Source organism: Ranitomeya variabilis, chromosome 1, assembly GCF_051348905.1.
Source record: "Ranitomeya variabilis isolate aRanVar5 chromosome 1, aRanVar5.hap1, whole genome shotgun sequence".
In the NCBI taxonomy this organism is placed as follows: Eukaryota; Metazoa; Chordata; class Amphibia; order Anura; family Dendrobatidae; genus Ranitomeya; species Ranitomeya variabilis.
In genome coordinates, this window is record NC_135232.1 from 1,094,946,684 (window position 1) to 1,094,965,052 (window position 18,369).

Consider the following 18,369-nt stretch of genomic DNA (forward strand, 5'->3'; position numbering starts at 1 on the left):
ACTGTGGTGAAGATGAGGGAGGAGATGTAGGGCAAGGCAGCACTGTGGTGAGAATGTGTAGGGTGGTAAAGATGAGGGAGGAGATACAGGGCGGTGCAAAACTGTCAAGAGCACCGGTAAGATGGTAGAGATGTAGAGCGATGCAGCACTGTAGAGAGCACGGGTAAGATGGTAGAGATGAGGGAGGAGATGTAGGGCGATGGAGCACTTTAGAGAGCACGGGTAAGATGGTAGAGATGAGGGAGGGGATGTAGGGCGATACAGCACTGTAGAGAGCACGGGTAAGATGGTAGAGATGAGGGTGGAGATGTAGGGCGATGCAGCACTGTAGAGAGCACGGGTAAGATGGTAGAGATGAGGGTGGAGATGTAGGGCGATGCAGCACTGTAGAGAGCACGGGTAAGATGGTAGAGATGAGGGTGGAGATGTAGGGCGATGCAGCACTGTAGTGAGAATGTGTAGGGTGGTTGAGATGAGGGAGGAGATGTAAGGCGATGGAACACTGTAGAGAGCACGGGTAAGATGGTAGAGATGAGGGAGATGTTAGGGCAATGCAGCACTGTGGTGAGACTGGGTAGGGTGGTAGAGATGAGGGAGGAGATGTCAGGGCAATGCAGCACTGTGGTGAGACTGGGTAGGGTGGTTGAGATGAGGGAGGAGATGTTAGGGCGATGCAGCACTATGGTGAGACTGGGTAGAGTGGTAGAGATGAGGGAGGAGATGTTAGGGCTATGCAGCACTATGGTGAGAATGTGTAGGGTGGTAGAGATGAGGGAGGAGATGTTAGGGCGATGCAGCACTGTGGTGAGAATGTGTAGGGTGGTTGAGATGAGGGAGGAGATGTTAGGGCAATGCAGCACTATGGTGAGACTGGGTAGAGTGGTTGAGATGAGGGAGGAGATGTAGGGCGATGCAGCACTGTGGTGAGACTGGGTAGAGTGGTTGAGATGAGGGAGGAGATGTAGGGCGATGCAGCACTATGGTGAGACTGGGTAGGGTGGTTGAGATGAGGGAGGAGATGTTAGGGCGATGCAGCACTGTGGTGAGACTGGGTAGGGTGGTAGAGATGAGGGAGGAGATGTCAGGGCAATGCAGCACTGTGGTGAGACTGGGTAGGGTGGTTGAGATGAGGGAGGAGATGTTAGGGCGATGCAGCACTATGGTGAGACTGGGTAGAGTGGTAGAGATGAGGGAGGAGATGTTAGGGCTATGCAGCACTATGGTGAGACTGGGTAGGGTGGTTGAGATGAGGGAGGAGATGTTAGGGCAATGCAGCACTATGGTGAGAATGGGTAGAGTGGTTGAGATGAGGGAGGAGATGTTAGGGCGATGCAGCACTATGGTGAGAATGTGTAGGGTGGTAGAGATGAGGGAGGAGATGTTAGGGCGATGCAGCACTGTGGTGAGAATGTGTAGGGTGGTTGAGATGAGGGAGGAGATGTTAGGGCAATGCAGCACTATGGTGAGACTGGGTAGAGTGGTTGAGATGAGGGAGGAGATGTAGGGCGATGCAGCACTGTGGTGAGACTGGGTAGAGTGGTTGAGATGAGGGAGGAGATGTAGGGCGATGCAGCACTATGGTGAGACTGGGTAGGGTGGTTGAGATGAGGGAGGAGATGTTAGGGCGATGCAGCACTATGGTGAGACTTTGGTAGGGTGGTTGAGATGAGGGAGGAGATGTAGGGCGATGCAGCACTGTGGTGAGACTGGGTAGAGTGGTTGAGATGAGGGAGGAGATGTTAGGGCGATGCAGCACTGTAGAGAGCACGGGTAAGATGGTAGAGATGAGGGAGGATATATAGGGCGATGCAGCACTGAGGAGAGCACGGATAGGATGGTAAAGATGAGGGAGGAGATGTTGAGCAGTGCATATAATGGTACACATCTACCCGAGCTCCTGGTTGCCGAAGATTTGATTCTATGGTGCCTGCTAGTAAATTAGTCTCTTCTTACTCCAAACCGCTTTTTTAAAAAGATCTCCAACCAGTCTTAATAAATCTTCTGAAAGAGTTCAATTCTGGAAAGAAAGTACATTATGATAGACAGCGGACGGGCAGACAGTCCCTGGTGTTCTGTACTAGTTTCACAATTTTTTGCCAATGTTTTTTTTTTGTTTTTTTTTAATGTTTGTATTTTTTTCCCCAAGAAACTGAACTGGAGTGTGTATAAGATACAGAACTTATATTTTATATCAGGTGTTTTTATTATTTTTGTGAAATAAAGCAGTACAAACATAGTAACAGCTAACCCTAATGAATAACTTTAATTTCCAGTCTCACAGAAGTCCGAGACTAACATCCCTATTTATCCTTTGTTGGTGGTTGTGCTATTTGAGTTGTAAGAAGTTGCAGGTTTCTTGCCATGCATTAGATGGGGATAGAGCGCCACGAAATAATCTTTTTTTCGAATTTGTTTATTTTAATAAATTATTGGAAAGACAAGGCTTAAGAAAACTGATCACCTCCTGGTAAATGTCATGAATTAAAGGAGACCAAACTATAAGACATTTTTCAGATATACAGTATATGATCAGGAAAGGTAAATTATTGGTTTTCTAATTTGGTCATGAAATCTCTGGCACTTTAAGAGGCGGATGTTGGGCTCTTAGCTGTCTATTTTTTATATCTGTGTGAGATTTTGTGTGTGAATCAGGTGATCGCAGAATGAACGGTGAGACTGTGCAGCATGTAAACACAGGGGAGATCGTGGATGTTAGCTAGAGAACTGTGATGGAGAGGCCGGGGAGAAGAAAGTTGGAAGCAGCAGCAGTAGACACTAACCATGTCCGCCTTTTCTTCATTGTGACTGCTGGGGGCATTTAGTGAGATACTTAGTTTAAAGCAGCACTCTTCCTCCTCCCATCAAAGTTTTTATCCTAATATATTGCAATTATCATATTATATAGCACTGTGTACTTAAAATTGCTCATTTTGCCTTTCTACCCAATTCTTCTCATTTTCCATTACGTCTATATAATCACGTGATTGAAAACTGACTAGCTGAATCCTTCCAAGCTCTATGTAGAAACAGGAGGTCAATTTTCCCTGTATGAGTCATCACTGCAAAAGTCTTATTCAGGGGGAGGAGGAGCAGCTGGGTCAGGAGCTGAAGAGAGGGATGAGATAAGGGCAGGGGCAAGTAACTTCCTGTTTCTTTATAGAGCTGAGAAAATAGAATAGTTTACTGGGTGAAAAAGCAAAAGGAGCAATTGTAAGTACACAGTGCCGTATAATATGATAGTTGCAATATATTAAGAGGATAAAAACTTTGATAATGGGAGTTCTTCTCTAACCTTTTACAAGCTGCTTTGTCCTCCCCTAGTCATTAACCCCCTATAAAGAGGATGTGTAACCAGGTCTAAAGTGGCCAGTTTTTGTTGTACCTTTATTTCCACTGCTCCACTGATAATTTTGTGTTTTTGTTTTGGGTTTTTTAAATCTGCCATATGGTTCCAAAAATATGGGCCTTTTTATTTATTGCTAATTTTTATGGTCTTTACCTAAGGGTTAAAACCTACAAGAGAAAAAAAGTAAGCAAAAACCCTGATGTAACTAAGTAAAAAAGCAAAAGTGCATTTAAATAAGAGTTTTTAGTAATACTGTTTTTTGATCAAAAAAAGCACAAAAGCCATCTTTTTTCTCTTGTAGGTTTTAATGTTTTGTGGCCAATGTGAACATGCGTTTAACTTCTGCATGTGTATCAACTCAAGTTAAGCTCAGTTTTTGTGTCTTTTTTCCTTTACCTAAGGGGTTGTTGCTCATATAATAACATGTGTGACTGCCGACTTGTAAATCCTCCCAACGCACACACATTGCGCTGCGATGATTTGCCAGTGTCTGCGCCAGGAACAGCGGTCAGATATGCGGGCCATGAAGAACAGCCTGTGGTTGCAGTTCAGAGGAGACCATGATTTTTGCTATATACAGTAATAGCATGGTATTGCAGTATTTAGTATAACTGATAAAACAATCAACACGATAACTAAAAAAAATGAAAGCAAAACGTTTTTAAAAATATATATAAAAATTTAAATCACCACCCCTTTTCCCGTATAATAAAGCAAAAAGTAATATCTAGTTCGATCTATCAAAAATATAAAATTAATTAACCCGATCGGTGAAGAACGTAACAAGAGAAAAAGATTTTTGGTACTGTAAAATGTTTCTTGAAGCCTTCATTGGGGATCACAGGCAACCATGGGGTGTATGCTGCTGTTACTAGGAGACTAACGCTAGGCAAAAAAAAAAAGAGCTCCTCCTTAGCATGTTACCCCGACCGACTAGCCCAAAACTTGTCAGTTAGTGAAAAAGCAGTATATATACACTGTACACAGGCCCAACCGAGGCCGACAGACCCAACATAGGCATAAAAAAACAAGGGTGTGTCCCCCAATGAAGGCTCCAAGAAAGGTTACGGTGAGTACCAAAAATCCTTCTTTCTTCATTGGGTGACACGGGTAATCATGGGAAGTCCTAAAGCAGTCCCAAGGGAGGGAACAGACTATTGTGATCAAATCAGGTCAGGCGATGGGCAACTGCCACTTGAAACATCTTCCTACCTAGGCTGGCATCAGCCTAGGCGTAGGTATATACCCTACCTATAAATAGCCTAACACCTTATCAATATCTTTTTTGTTATTATTTATAGGGGTTTTCCATCAAAAAAGTACATTTTAATCAATAGATCTTGGAATAATAATTTCCACAATTGGATGTGTTAAAGGGAACCTGTCGGCAGATTTGTGCACAGTAACCTACACACCGTGTCAGGACGGCGCCGTTATACTGATTACAATGATACCTTGGTTGATTAAATCTGTCTTGTGGTTAAAATAAAAAATGAATTAATTTGAAAATGGTGGCGGCTGGGCCTGCGCAGGAGCAGCTATCGGTGTATATAGAGGTGATCCGTTAGCTGCTACTGTGCATGCAGCGCCATCTTTGTAGAGAACAAAAAAAATTTCCTCCTCCAAGACGGCGCCACCGGCGCTTATGCAGCCGCAGCTATCAGATCACCTCTATATACACCGATAGGTGCCTGCTGCGCAGGCCCAGCCGCCACCATTTTTAAATGAATTCATTTTTTATTTTAACCACAAGACGGATTTCATCAACCATGGTATCATTGTAATCAGTATAACGGTGCCAGCCTGACACTGTCTGTAGTTTACTGTGCACAAATCTGCCGACAGGTTCCCTTTAACACATCCAATTGTGGAAATTATTATTTTATTCAGTCGCCATGACAGCACAACGAGAGAGGGGATCCGCCCTTCAGGGACAGGAAACCTCAGGCATAAAAAGGGCGGCACCTCACTCCCCCGCCAGTTGGTTTCCTGTCCCTGACGGGGAACCTCTTCAGGCAGACCCTATGAAGAGGGTTGAAGATTAAAAGAAGAGATCCCACGTCTGACAGACCGATGCAGGTAGCGGGGGTCCCCTACCTCGGTCTAATCAGGTTGTGGAAGCACCACACGGCAGGGGCACTGTCTGTGTCGGTGACAGCAGAGAGAAGCGGCCTCTGAGGGTAGCCGACTTCTATTGTGGGCCGCATGTACCTGGTGAGTATTGGGGCTGCTGTCCTGGGGTCGTGCCTGCCGGTGCCTCAGGGGATCTGTGCGCTATTCCACGGGCGCGCTGTCTACTCCGGGCGGCACTGGCGTCTCCTCGCGCGTGTCGGCCGGCGTTGCTGCAGTCGCAGCCGGAAGTGACGTTTCCGGATGTTGCGACGGGCGGCACGGCTTGATGACGCGACGGGGCAGGCGCAGTAGTGCCGTCCCCGAGTAATGGCGGCGCCCTGTCGTCCGGATGGCGCCGGATCTCAGGGGCGTTGCGGGGGGGCCCTGGGGAGCGTGCCCTATTTGCACTAAGTGCAATTCGCACCACCTGGATTCCCTGCTGTCCCCCATCAGGGGGTGGTACCGTGGGGGTTTATTAAGGAGCTCGTGTGAGCTGCAAGCTGCTCCTGATTCTTCATTTCTGCAATGGATTCGTCGGACGGAGCATCGCGGCAGCAGCAGCAGCAGCAGGAGCAGCAGCAGCAGCAGCAGCAGCATGAATTGAAAGAGCCTCAGGTCAGCTCCCAGCAGCGGTCTAGTGGCAGTAGTCGCGCTGGTGGAGCTAGATCGGCTCAGAGATCATCAAAGTCCTCAGGCCGTAAGAAACCTCCGGCTGATAAGGACCCCCCAATTACGGTACCATTCGCTACAGGGACGGGTAAGTGAGCTACGTGAAAGTATGCCTTCTGATTTCTGTCCCTCCTTGTATTCCCTCTCTCCTTATTAGGGGAGAAAATGTACCTCCAAATCCAAGCATAGGGAGTGCGCCATATGTACGGAGCCGCTTCCAGAGGGACATAAAAAGAAGCTGTGCAAATCCTGCATACAGCATCTATTGGAGGAGGAGGCCCCTGACCTAACGTCTACTCTTAGGGACCTGGTTAGACAGGAGGTCAGAGATTCCATGAATTCCAGCTCTCAAAAAAAGGTCACCAAAAGAAGGAAAGAAATTTCATCCCCAGTATCAGATGTGGATTCTGAGTCAGGCGGTGTGAGCTCGGATTCACTTCCGTCTTCATCATCCTCTGAAGGAATAGAGTCCAGCCGAGCCTGTCTGTCGCTAGATAGGGTTAATCATCTAGTGAAAGCTGTTAACAACACCATGGGGATTGAGGAAACTCAGTCTGAAAGTTCTATTCAGGACATCATGTTTAAAGGCATAGACCGTAAATCCAAAAGGTTTTTTCCGGTAGTAGAAAAAATCAAGTCACTGATTACGAAGGAGTGGAAAAAGCCCGAAAGGAAGGGGTCACTACCACCAGCTTTCAAAAGAAGGTATCCTTTTGAGGAAGAGGCTTCGTCTTCTTGGGACAAGGTCCCAAAATTAGATGCTGCGGTGGCCAAGGCGTGCAAAAAATCGTCTCTCCCATTTGAGGATTTAGGCAACTTGAAAGACCCGCTTGATAGGAAAGCTGATGTGTTCCTTAAAGGAGCTTGGGAGACATCTGCGGGATCTCTGAGACCAGCAATTGCGGCCACCTGCACGGCCCGGTCGTTGATGGTGTGGCTAGGCCACCTGGAAGACCAACTTAAAGATAAAACTCCTAGAAGTGAGATCCTGTCATCTATGTCCATAATTCAGGATGCGGCAGCCTTCCTTTCCGATGCATCAGCGGATTCCGTCAGGCTGGCCGCAAGATCCTCAGCCTTATCCAATGCAGCCCGCAGAGCACTCTGGATATAATGTTGGCCAGGAGATTTGCAGGCCAGGTCAAAATTATGCGGCATCCCCTGTGAGGGGGTTCATTTGTTTGGTCCAGTGCTAGATGAGCTGCTTGAGAAGGCTGGTGACAGTAAAAAACGATTCCCTTTTTTGGGAAGACCCTTTTACAGGAAGGATTACACCAGAGGATGGTCTTATCGCCGAAGATCCGAGAGGGAGCCGAATAGAGATTCGACCAGATATTACAACAGCAGACGAAGAGGTAGAGGTTATATGTTTAACTCCTCTCGAGACTCCAAAAAACCTCAATGACTGGCGGACCAGGTGGGTGGTAGGCTTCTAGCCTTCTATCCAGCCTGGTTGAAGATCACCAATAGTCCATGGATCCTCAGTATCATCAAAGAGGGCTTAGAGTTGCAGTTCCATCAGATGCCTCAGGACAAATTCAAATTAACTCCTATCCGTTCTTCTTCCGCAGAACAATTGGCTTTGGAGTCAGAAGTCCATGATCTCCAAAAAAAGGGGGTTCTGATTAAGGTACCCACAGAGGAACGAGGTAAGGGGTTTTACTCCCCTTTATTCCTGATTAAAAAGCCAGATGGGTCGTATCGCACCATCATCAACCTTAAAGGCCTGAATGAATTCTTGCTGATCCCATCCTTTAAAATGGAATCTGTGAAAACAGCAATAAAGCTACTTTTTCACAATTGCTTTATGGTCGTCTTAGATCTGAAAGACGCCTATTACCATGTCCCAATACATGTAAATCATCAGCGCTTTCTCAGGGTGGCGGTTTCTCTTGCCGGCACGGTACAGCACTTTCAGTATCGAGCACTCCCTTTTGGTGTTGCAGTTGCACCCCGGGTTTTCACTAAGATCATGGTAGAGGTTATGGCACACCTTCACGAACAAAACATACTAATAATTCCATACTTAGATGACTTGTTAATTGTGGGACGTTCAGAGTCACACTGTAAAGACCAGTTGGGAAAAGTGATAACAGCATTACATAGCTTAGGATGGGTTATTAATCTCAAAAAATCGCGTCTTCAGCCCGTAACATCACAGGAGTTTTTGGGTCTTATTGTGGACTCGGTTCAGCAGGAATGTCGCCTGCCGGACTCGAAAGTCCACAGTATTCACCGACTGGTCACCAGAGCAATTAATAATCCTGTAATCTCCTTAAGGGGGGCGATGTCACTTTTGGGTTCTCTTACTTCGTGTTTTCCGGCAGTACTCTGGGCACAATTTCACACTAGGACTCTGCAGTGGGATGTGCTACATAATTTTCGTCGGCTGGGCGCTAGCCTAGATAACAAATTTTCTCTATCGGTTGAGGCCACTGATTCACTAGTTTGGTGGACACACATTCCAAATCTTCGTCGAGGAGTACCCTGGTCAAATCGGGTCACGCGAGTAGTGACAACTGATGCTAGCCCCACGGGTTGGGGGGCTCACTGGGAAGATAATTGCGTGCAGGGATTGTGGTCCCAACCTGAGCGAGCGTCATCCTCCAATCTAAAAGAATTGTTGGCGGTAGAACGTGCCTTAAACGAGTTTCTTATACCTCTACAGGGTAGACATGTCAGACTACTCTCTGACAACCAAGTGACCGTTGCCTATATTAACCACCAGGGAGGTACGCGGTCTAGATCATTAATGGATGTTGCAAATCGTATTTTTCAGATGGCCGAGAATCACCTGCTCTCCCTTACAGCGCTCCACATAAAGGGAAAACTAAATACCAGGGCCGATTATTTAAGCCGCAACGAGCTCAAACAAGGGGACTGGTCTCTGAAACCGGCTGTCTTCAATCAGATCGTACAGTTATGGGGATGTCCGGAAATAGATCTCTTTGCCAATCGTGGAAACAGAAAACTACATCACTTCTGTTCCCTAAGTCCAGGGGACAACCCATACGCAGTCGATGCTCTCTCAATCTCCTGGAACTTCAGGCTCGCCTATGCTTTTCCCCCTCTAAATCTGATTCCTTTAGTTCTGAGGAAAATTCGGGAAGACAGGGCCCGAGTGATTCTGATAGCCCCGTTCTGGCCCAGAAGATCGTGGTTCCCATGGCTGAGAAACATGTCCATTTCCCAGCCATGGATCCTACCAGAGATACCAGACCTCCTCTCCCAGGGTCCAGTCCTACACCCACGAGTAACCAACTTACACCTAACAGCGTGGAATTTGAGAGGTCACTTCTGAAGGGGAAGGGATTCTCTAAAAATCTTATCAATACACTGCTAAAAAGTAGGAAAGCCTCCACGACTAACATCTATGTCAGGGTCTGGAGAAGATTCCTTTCAAGTTCGGGGGCACAAATTGATCAAAAACCTAATATTACGCAAATTTTAGAATTTTTACAAAGGGGCCTAGAGATGGGTTTAGCCACCAGTACCCTCAGAGTTCAGGTTTCAGCCCTGGGGGCGCTATATAATACTGACTTAGCCAATAATCACTGGATATCTAGATTCTTCAAAGCTGTTACCAGATCCAGGCCAGTTATTAAACAAAGAATAGTCCCATGGGACCTAAATCTCGTGCTCTCAGCTCTAACACAAGCCCCGTTCGAACCTATTGATACTGTTCCAATCAAAATCCTGTCGGTCAAAACAGCCCTCTTAGTTGCCCTCACGTCTGCGAGAAGGGTTAGTGACCTACAAGCATTGTCGAGACAGCCTCCATATATGCAGTTTAGGGAAGATAGAGTGATTATGAGACCTGACCCCCTTTATCTTCCAAAGGTTGCCTCAAAATTTAATAGATCCCAAGAGGTGGTCCTACCTTCTTTCTGTTCTAATCCCTCTAATGATAAGGAACATCGGTTTCATTGTTTAGACGTACGTAGGTGTCTTCTCAGATACATTTCAGTAACAGACACCTGGAAAAAAGATCACTCCTTATTTGTATCCTACCAGGGAGTTAGGAAAGGGCTTAGAGTATCGAAAAATACACTATCCAGATGGATTAGGGAGGCGATATCTCTTGCTTATACCGCAGGTGGCGTGGAAATTCCGGAAGGTATAAAGGCTCATTCCACTCGAGCGGTAGCCACATCCTGGGCTGAGAGAGCTGACGTGTCGATTGAAGACATTTGTAAGGCGGCCACATGGTCTTCTCCATCCACCTTTCTTAAGCACTATAGATTAGATCTAGGTGACTCCTCCGACCTCACATTCGGGAGAAGGGTGCTGGAGGCAGTAGTCCCTCCCTAGTCACTTTTTAACTTCTCTGAAAGTCTCTCGTTGTGCTGTCATGGCGACTGAATAAATACGTACGCTACTTACCTGGTAGCAGTGTTTTTTCAGGAGCCATGACAGCACCCTTATATTCCCTACCCTTTTCTTTATTGGGATCAACACTTCCTGTAGTAATTCCTAAGTTTACTCACTGGGTGAATTGTACCATATTTAATATTGTTGTGTATTACTAACCTAAAAGGTCCGCTTGTACTCTGTAAACCAACTGGCGGGGGAGTGAGGTGCCGCCCTTTTTATGCCTGAGGTTTCCTGTCCCTGAAGGGCGGATCCCCTCTCTCGTTGTGCTGTCATGGCTCCTGAAAAAACACTGCTACCAGGTAAGTAGCGTACGTATATTCCAAGATCTATTGATTAAAATGTACTTTGTTTGATGGAAAACCCCTATAAATAATAACAAAAAAGATACATGTTTGGGACAGCCCGAATTGTAGTGACCCAGAGGATCTTGTTCCAAGTCATTTTTGCCATCTAGTGAATATTATATAAAGGCGGAGCACAGTGCTTTCTTAAAACGCCAGTAATTAAAAGTAGTCTGAATCGGATTTTCTTTCTCGCTTCATTGGGGGACACAGGTAACCATGAGTGTATGCTGCCGTCACTAGGAGGCTGACACTATGCAAATAAAGAAGAAGTAACTCCTCCCCGGCAGTGTACACCCTCCGACATGCACAAGGCAACTCAGTTTTTGCTTAGTGTCTGTAGGAGGCGGACCTGGATCTAACACCAGATCCGCATTTCTTTTACAGGGATTTGTTGTGTTATTAATCATTTCCCCTTTCTTTTTCAGATACTTTCTTCAGGGTAACAGGGTGCAGTTTTCTCACCCTGTTTTCCCCACTTTGAGCGGCCGAGAGAGCAGTGTGGATTCACCCACATCGCACCCTCTCGGACCCGCTGGGCAGGACTTCGTCCCCTGTCACCCTTTTAGGTGTTCAGGGTGACCCTTTTTCGGTGGCTAGTCCTGGCCCGTTTTCCCCTTCTCATCTCTCTCCTCGGAGTGGGCTGAGAGGAAGACGGCGGTCACTCCCAGTGACCCTCTCCCCCTGTTTAGGGGTTGACGCCATCTTCTGCGCCGATGTTCGTGGCGCGGGAAGGAGGACTTCATCCCAGGACCCTCTCCTCGGACAAGGGCTCCTGATGCATTCCTCAGCCGCAGGTAGGGAATCTCCAATCAACATTTAGGGACCAGTGTGAGCGTACAGCCTGCCCCCTCCCCCGGAGTGAACAGTTTATTCATTCGGAGGGGCTCAGGGGAAGTGTCCAGAGCGTGCACCTTTTCTAGCCCCTTTGTGGGTCTTGTTCCCCCACCCCCACACCGTCTACCTTTTCGGTGTCAGTTCGCCCGCCATTTTTTTCTCTTCCTCTTCAGCCGGCTTTTTCGGCGCCCGGCTGACCACGCCCCCTTGCGGCCTTGTTCCGCCCTTTATCCCCGCGGCAACGCTTCTCAGGGAGTCCAGCGCTGTCGGGGGCGTTCCTGTCTCCCACCTTCGGCGTTTATGCACGCCCACCTCCGCAGCATGGTTCCCGCGCTGCACAGGCGACTTCCTCTTCCTGCAGCGTCTTCAGCACATCGCGTGGCTCACGTGGATCTCTGGGGGACGCCTGCGGCTGCCGCTACCTCTGTTATATCGGTAGGCTGGGCACTACTGCTCTCTGGGGCTCTACCCTTCCCGGCATTATTCCTCTGCACCTGCAAGGTAATACCTCTACCTATGTCCGACCCCACTCCAACGGTCGTCCAGTACGCCTGCGCTCACTGTAAGAAAAAGTGGGCCTCAGGTCAGCCTTCTCCTTTCTGCCCGTCCTGCGTTCCTTCCGCTATGTCCGTCCCTCAGGAAGCCCCTAGGCCTCAGGATGAGTGCACCCCCCCTCCCCCGGAGTGGGCTGTTGCAATGTCGCAATCAGTGTCAGACCTGACTAAGGTGTCTCAGTCCCTGGTCCAGGCACTTGAACGTATCCCGCTTCTATCTAATGCTACCAGTGCCACGAACGCCTCATACGGCGATTCGCTCGCACCTGTCCAAGACCCTCACAGAGGCAGGCTTGACAAAAGATACAGAAAAAGGACTCTTATCTAGATCCTCTTCCAGTTCTCCGGACCACGTCGGGATACCCTTTACTGCCCGTTCCCCCTCCTCGCAGACCTCAGGTCTGACGTAACCTCTCAGTCGGAGTCTGACTCGGATGCAGATCAGACTTCCGGAGCTCAGGATATGGTCGATAGCCTTATTTCGGCTATCATTCAGATGCTTGATCTTAAGGAGGATGAGACAAACTCTCAGGATGTCTCCGTTGCTTTTAAACGGATTAAACATCCCTCTAGGGTGTTTCCTAATCACAAGGAGTTTGACAACACTACCTCTTCTCACTGGGAAAACCCTGGTAAGCGTTTCCCTGGCAGGAAACGACTAGATGTCTTATACCCTTTCCACTCCGACCTTGTCAGCAAATGGTCCGAGTCTCCTAAGGTCGACCCGCCGGTGTCCAGACTATCTTCTCAGACGGTTTTGTCTATTCCGGACGCGGCTTCTCTTAAAGACCCCACGGACAGACAGATCGAGGCTTTAGCCAAATCGGCGTTTGAGGCTTCCGGAGCCTCTCTTTGTCCTAGTTTCGCCTCTTCATGGGTAGCGAAAGCTGTGTCAGCCTGGGCCAAAACCCTACGCAGAGGCATTTTGGCCTCCGCTCCTGCAGAGGAACTGTCTGATTTAGCGGACCAGATTTCTCTGGCGGGAAAATATCTCATGAATGCCTCCCTTGATGCGGCAGCCTGCTCGGCTAGGGCTAACAGTAACATTGTGGCCATTCGCTGGGTACTTTGGCTTAAAGCGTGGAACGCAGATCCCGCTTCTAAAAAATCCCTCACTGGTCTGACTTTCCAGGGCGCTAGACTCTTCGGCACACAGCTAGATCAAATGATCTCGGACGCTACGGGTGGTAAGAGTACCTCCTTACCCCAGTCCAAGCCTAAACGTTCTTTCAATAGAAGGGGCCCCCAGTCCTTTTGTCCCTTTTGGTCCTTCAACTCCTCAGGAAACCCCAATCAGGACTGCCCTTCCTCACAAGGAGACCAGAGGAAGCCCTCTTTCAGGCCTCCCCCGCGCTGGAGAGCTAAGAGCCACACCTCTAAACCATCTGGATCTCGGGGCCATAGATTTGCTAATAAATGACGGGTCGCCCCCACCTGGAAATCCTTCCAGGGTGGGAGGCCGTCTTCTTCTGTTCTAGGAAGTTTGGCTATCTGTAGTCGACGACGCCTGGGTCAGGGAGATCTTCACTGTGGGCTACAAGATAGAATTTTCTTCACCCCCAGGAAGACGTTTCCTGCTTTCTCGTCCTCCCAAACAGTCCTCTCATCTCCCAGGGCTTCTCCAGGCCGTCGATTCACTCCTCGCCTCAGGAGTCGTGGTTCCGGTTCCTTATCACGAGCGGTTTTCAGGTTTTTACTCGAACCTGTTCGTGGTCCCAAAAAAATTTTGGATCTCAAGCAGTTAAACCGCCATCTCAGGATTCGACACTTCAGGATGGAATCGCTACGCTCGGTGGTCGCGTCCATGGAACCAGGAGAGTTCCTGTGTTCCGTGGACATTCGGGATGCGTACCTCCACGTTCCGATTTGCGTACAGCATCAGAGGGTTCTCCGGTTCACGATCCAGGAACATCATTACCAGTTCACGGCTCTCCCCTTCGGGCTGGCCTCTGCTCCCAGTGTCTTTACGAAGGTCATGGCAGCCGTCATGGCCATTCTACGTTCAAAGGGGATTCTGGTGATCCCTTACCTCGACGACCCCTTGATCAAGGGTTCGTCCCTTCGGGATTGCAGCCAGAGCCTCCAGCTTACTCTGGACACGCTCATTCGCCTCGGTTGGATAATCAACTACCAGAAGTCATCCTTGATCCCCACCCAACGCTTGGAATTCCTGGGCATGGAATTCGACACCTCTCAGGCTCAGGTTATCCTCCCCAAGGAGAAGATCCTTTCTCTTCGTCGGGGTGTCAGAGCGCTAAAGGGTCCGAACCCGCTGTCCCTCCGCCTCGCCATGAGGGTTCTGGGGAAAATGGTCGCTTCAATGGAAGCGGTTCCCTATGCTCAGTTCCACTCTCGTCCCCTCCAGCTGGCCGTTCTAGCCGCCTGGGACAAGAATCCGCTTTCCGTGGACCGTCCGTTTCGCCTTTCTTCCAAGGTGAACCAGTCCCTCTCTTGGTGGACGCTGTCTACCTCCATTCTGCGCGGGAGGTCATTTCTCACTCCCCGCTGGCAGGTCATCACCACCGACGCCAGTCTCCAGGGTTGGGGAGCGGTTTCTCTCCACCTCATGGCCCAGGGCCGCTGGACTGTTCAAGAGGCAAGTCTTCCTATCAACCTCTTGGAACTCCGAGCTATCTTCCTAGCCCTCGTCTGTGGCAGTCCCTCCTCTCGGGAAAGGCGGTCCGCGTTCAGTCAGACAACGCCACAGCCGTGGCTTACATAAACCACCTGGGAGGGACTCGCAGCATTCAAGTCATGACGGAAGTGGCAAAGATTCTGCGTTGGGCAGAGAGCCACGTTCCCTTTCTCTCAGCCGTCCACATCCCAAGGTAGACAATTGGGAAGCCGACTTTCTAAGTCTCCAAGGCATTGTGGTGGTCGAGTGGTCTCTCCTTCCCTCAATCTTCAGCCACATTTGTCAGCGGTGGGGCGTCCCAGACGTCGACTTAATGGCCTCCCGGGCGAACCACAAGGTTCCCCAGTTCGTTTCCAGATCTCGGGAGCCGATGGCCGTCGGATGCGACGCTCTCATGATCTCGTGGGCCCAGTTCCAGATGCCCTATCTGTTCCCACCCCTCCCCTTGAATCGTCAAAAAGATCAAGTCGGAAGGGGTCCCTGTGCTCTTGGTAGCTCCAGATTGGCCTCGCAGGGCTTGGTACGCGGATCTGGTGAACATGCTATCGGACGTTCCATGGAGGCTACCGGATTTACCGGATCTTCTTTCACAGGGGCCCCTCTTCCACCCGAATTCTCGGTCTCTGAATTTAATGGTATGGCCATTGAGGCCGCGGTCCTGAAGGACGCGGGTTTTTCGCACAGCGTCATCCAGACTATGATAAGGGCGAGGAAACCGGCTTCCTTGCGTATCTACCACAGATGTTGGAAGGCCTTTTTCCGATGGTGCGAGGTCAACGGTCTGTTTCCTATGACCTTTTCCCTTCCATCCCTTCTCAGTTTTCTTCAAGCGGATCTCGATGCGGGACTTTCCCTTAGCACCTTGAAGGGTCAGATTTCTGCTCTGTCCATCCTTTTTCAAAGAGACATAGCCTCCCTCCCTCAGGTGAGGACCTTTATTCAGGGGGTCTCGCATATAGCTCCCCCTTATCTTCCTCCTGTCGAGCCTTGGGATCTCAAACTCTTCTTAGATGCCCTCCAGCGGGCGCCTTTTGAACCTATGCAGGACATTTCCTTCTCGCTTCTATCGTGGAAAGTGGCCTTCTTGGTTGCCATCACCTCGATTAGGAGAGTCTCGGAACTGGCAGCGTTGTCCTGTCGCTCTCCCTTTCTAGTCCTCCACCAGGACAAGGTGGTTCTTCAACTGGTTCAGTCCTTCTTACCAAAGGTAGTCTCAGCCTTTCACATCAATGAGGACATTGTCCTCCCTTCCTTGTGCCCTTCCCCGGTTCATCCCTTGGAGAAATCCCTTCAAGTTGGATGTGGTCAGGGCTATCCGGATCTATCTTGCCAGAACTGCCTCTTTTCGTCAGGCCGATTCTCTGTTCATCGTCTCGGAAGGTCGTCGAAAGGGACTCCCCGCCTCCAAGTCCACAATTGCTCGTTGGATCCGTTCGGCGGTTCTGGAGGCATAGCGCGTCCAAGACAAGCGGCCTCCTTCAGGGGTGAGGGCTCACTCTACCCGAGCTGTGGGAGCTTCCTGGGCTGTTCGTCACCAAGCTTTGGCCTCGCAAGTTTGCAAGGCCGCAACGTGGTCATCTATTCACACCTTTGTAAAATTTTACAAGGTGCATACTCAGGCTTCTGCAGATGCGAGCCTGGGTAGGAAGATACTGCAGGCGGCGGTTTCTCACCGGCCGACCTAACTTCTATTTTTCGGCAGAATATCCCGCCCTAGGGACTGCTTTTGGATGTCCCATGGTTACCTGTGTCCCCCAATGAAGCGAGAAAGAAAGAGGGATTTTTGGTTCTTACCGTAAAATCTCTTTCTTGGAGCCTTCATTGGAGGACACAGCACCCTCCCTTGAAGTTGTACTGTGTTGGCTAACGTGCCGTTGTTGTGGGTTGGTACATAGGTTGAGTTTTATATTACCTGTTCCTACTACTGCTTTTGCACCAACTGAGTTGCCTGGTGCCTGTCGGAGGGTGTATACTGCCGGGGAGGAATTACTTCTTCTTTATTTGCATAGTGTCAGCCTCCTAGTGACAGCAGCATACACCCATGGTTACCTGTGTCCCCCAATGAAGGCTCCAAGAAAGAGATTTTACGGTAAGAACCAAAAATTCCTCTTTAGTAGCTTAACAAAAGAAATGACTAGTTTTAGAGGTAATTTTAAATTAATTTAATTAATAGCGTTTTCCTTCATTTTGTTGGAAATGATCCACAATTGCTTATTCTCGCCTTGCCGACTTGTTGCAGAAATGTCTGCAGCTGAGGATCAGTCCCATTCATCTAACGCTCATTGATGGTGCCGGAGGTGGATGGATTTCCACAAACCCCATTCACATGAGTGGGGGAGTTACATGAATTTTTGCAGCAAATTTACTGTGGATGGTTTTGTAACTAATTCTTCTTCGCAGGTACATTCCGGAGAATCACAAACGCAGCTACAAGATTGTTCAAGGGGAGCGGCGACGATGGCACCTTCTACACGCTGGAGAGCCTGAGCGACCTGGTGGAGTCCATGTTTCCCACCCATCCATCTCTAGTTCTTCTCTGGTGTCAGTTTCTGCTGCTGATTGACTACACAAACTACAACTGGTGGTCAGAAGTCCACCAGACCCTGAAGTAAGTCCTCGTAATATATCCCTTTTAAGAAACCGCGTTCTAGGGATTTTCAAAAATTCCACGTTTTATCAATTGCCGGACCCCTCGTGATTCCAAAACTGGGCTCCGCAGAGACCTGACTTGACTAGGAGTGTATGTGTGCACACTCGTCCTCTGCTTCATTCATTGTCTTTGGGACTGTCTGAAATAGTAAGGTGCAGTCCTATAGACAATGAACGGATCGGATCATACACTCTGTGAGCCCTGTTCTCGGGGTCGCTGGGGGTCCCAGAGGCCACACTGAAGAAAAAGAGCCTATATTTCCATTATGTAAAATTAGAAACTCATTTGAATGTAGCCTGATGCCTACGTATGATTAGATCAGAGCCAGGATCCATTTTTTTTTCTCCTATAATCAGTGCAACATTATAGATTGTGAGAAGAATTGCAGCTCGTTCCCAGGTAAGTGAATGGGTTTGAACTAAGATATCAGACGAAGCCCATAGACAGACATGGCACTGCTTATAGGGTGAAAAGCAGACCCGTATATCTAACCCTTGATTGTTAAGATGTGACCATCCTTTTATGAACGGGGGCAATCTGCTCTTGCGGATCCTCACTGATCTTGAGAATGAAGTGAATGCAGAGCTGGTTCTTTACTGCAACCCCTTCTCTTTTTTCTGTCCCTTCACATCAGCGCCCCCTGGTGAACTGCAACAAGGGAATGTTGGTATCTGCATTCCTACACACAGCCTTGGGGGTCTCTGCTGCAGCAGCACTGTGCCCCCCTAATAATTAGTATTGTGGGGTATCCCAAAAACAGACCTCTCCTAATCGTAGTAATATGCCCTCACTTTTTAAGATGGCAACATCTTTTTTTTTATTTTTTTTTATTCAGAAATCCTGCAGCTGGT

At 48.8% G+C, this 18,369-nt stretch overlaps 1 protein-coding gene across 3 annotated transcripts in view; it reads left to right on the top strand.

The window, feature by feature from the left end:
* Positions 1–18,369, top strand: part of HTT (huntingtin) — a 192,780-nt gene that overhangs the window by 121,278 nt on the left and 53,133 nt on the right. For all 3 annotated transcript variants that reach the window (XM_077280055.1, XM_077280053.1, XM_077280056.1), the window contains one exon: positions 17,269–17,476. In XM_077280055.1, the coding sequence (XP_077136170.1) occupies positions 17,269–17,476 (208 nt within the window). The remainder of the gene's footprint in view (positions 1–17,268; positions 17,477–18,369) is intronic.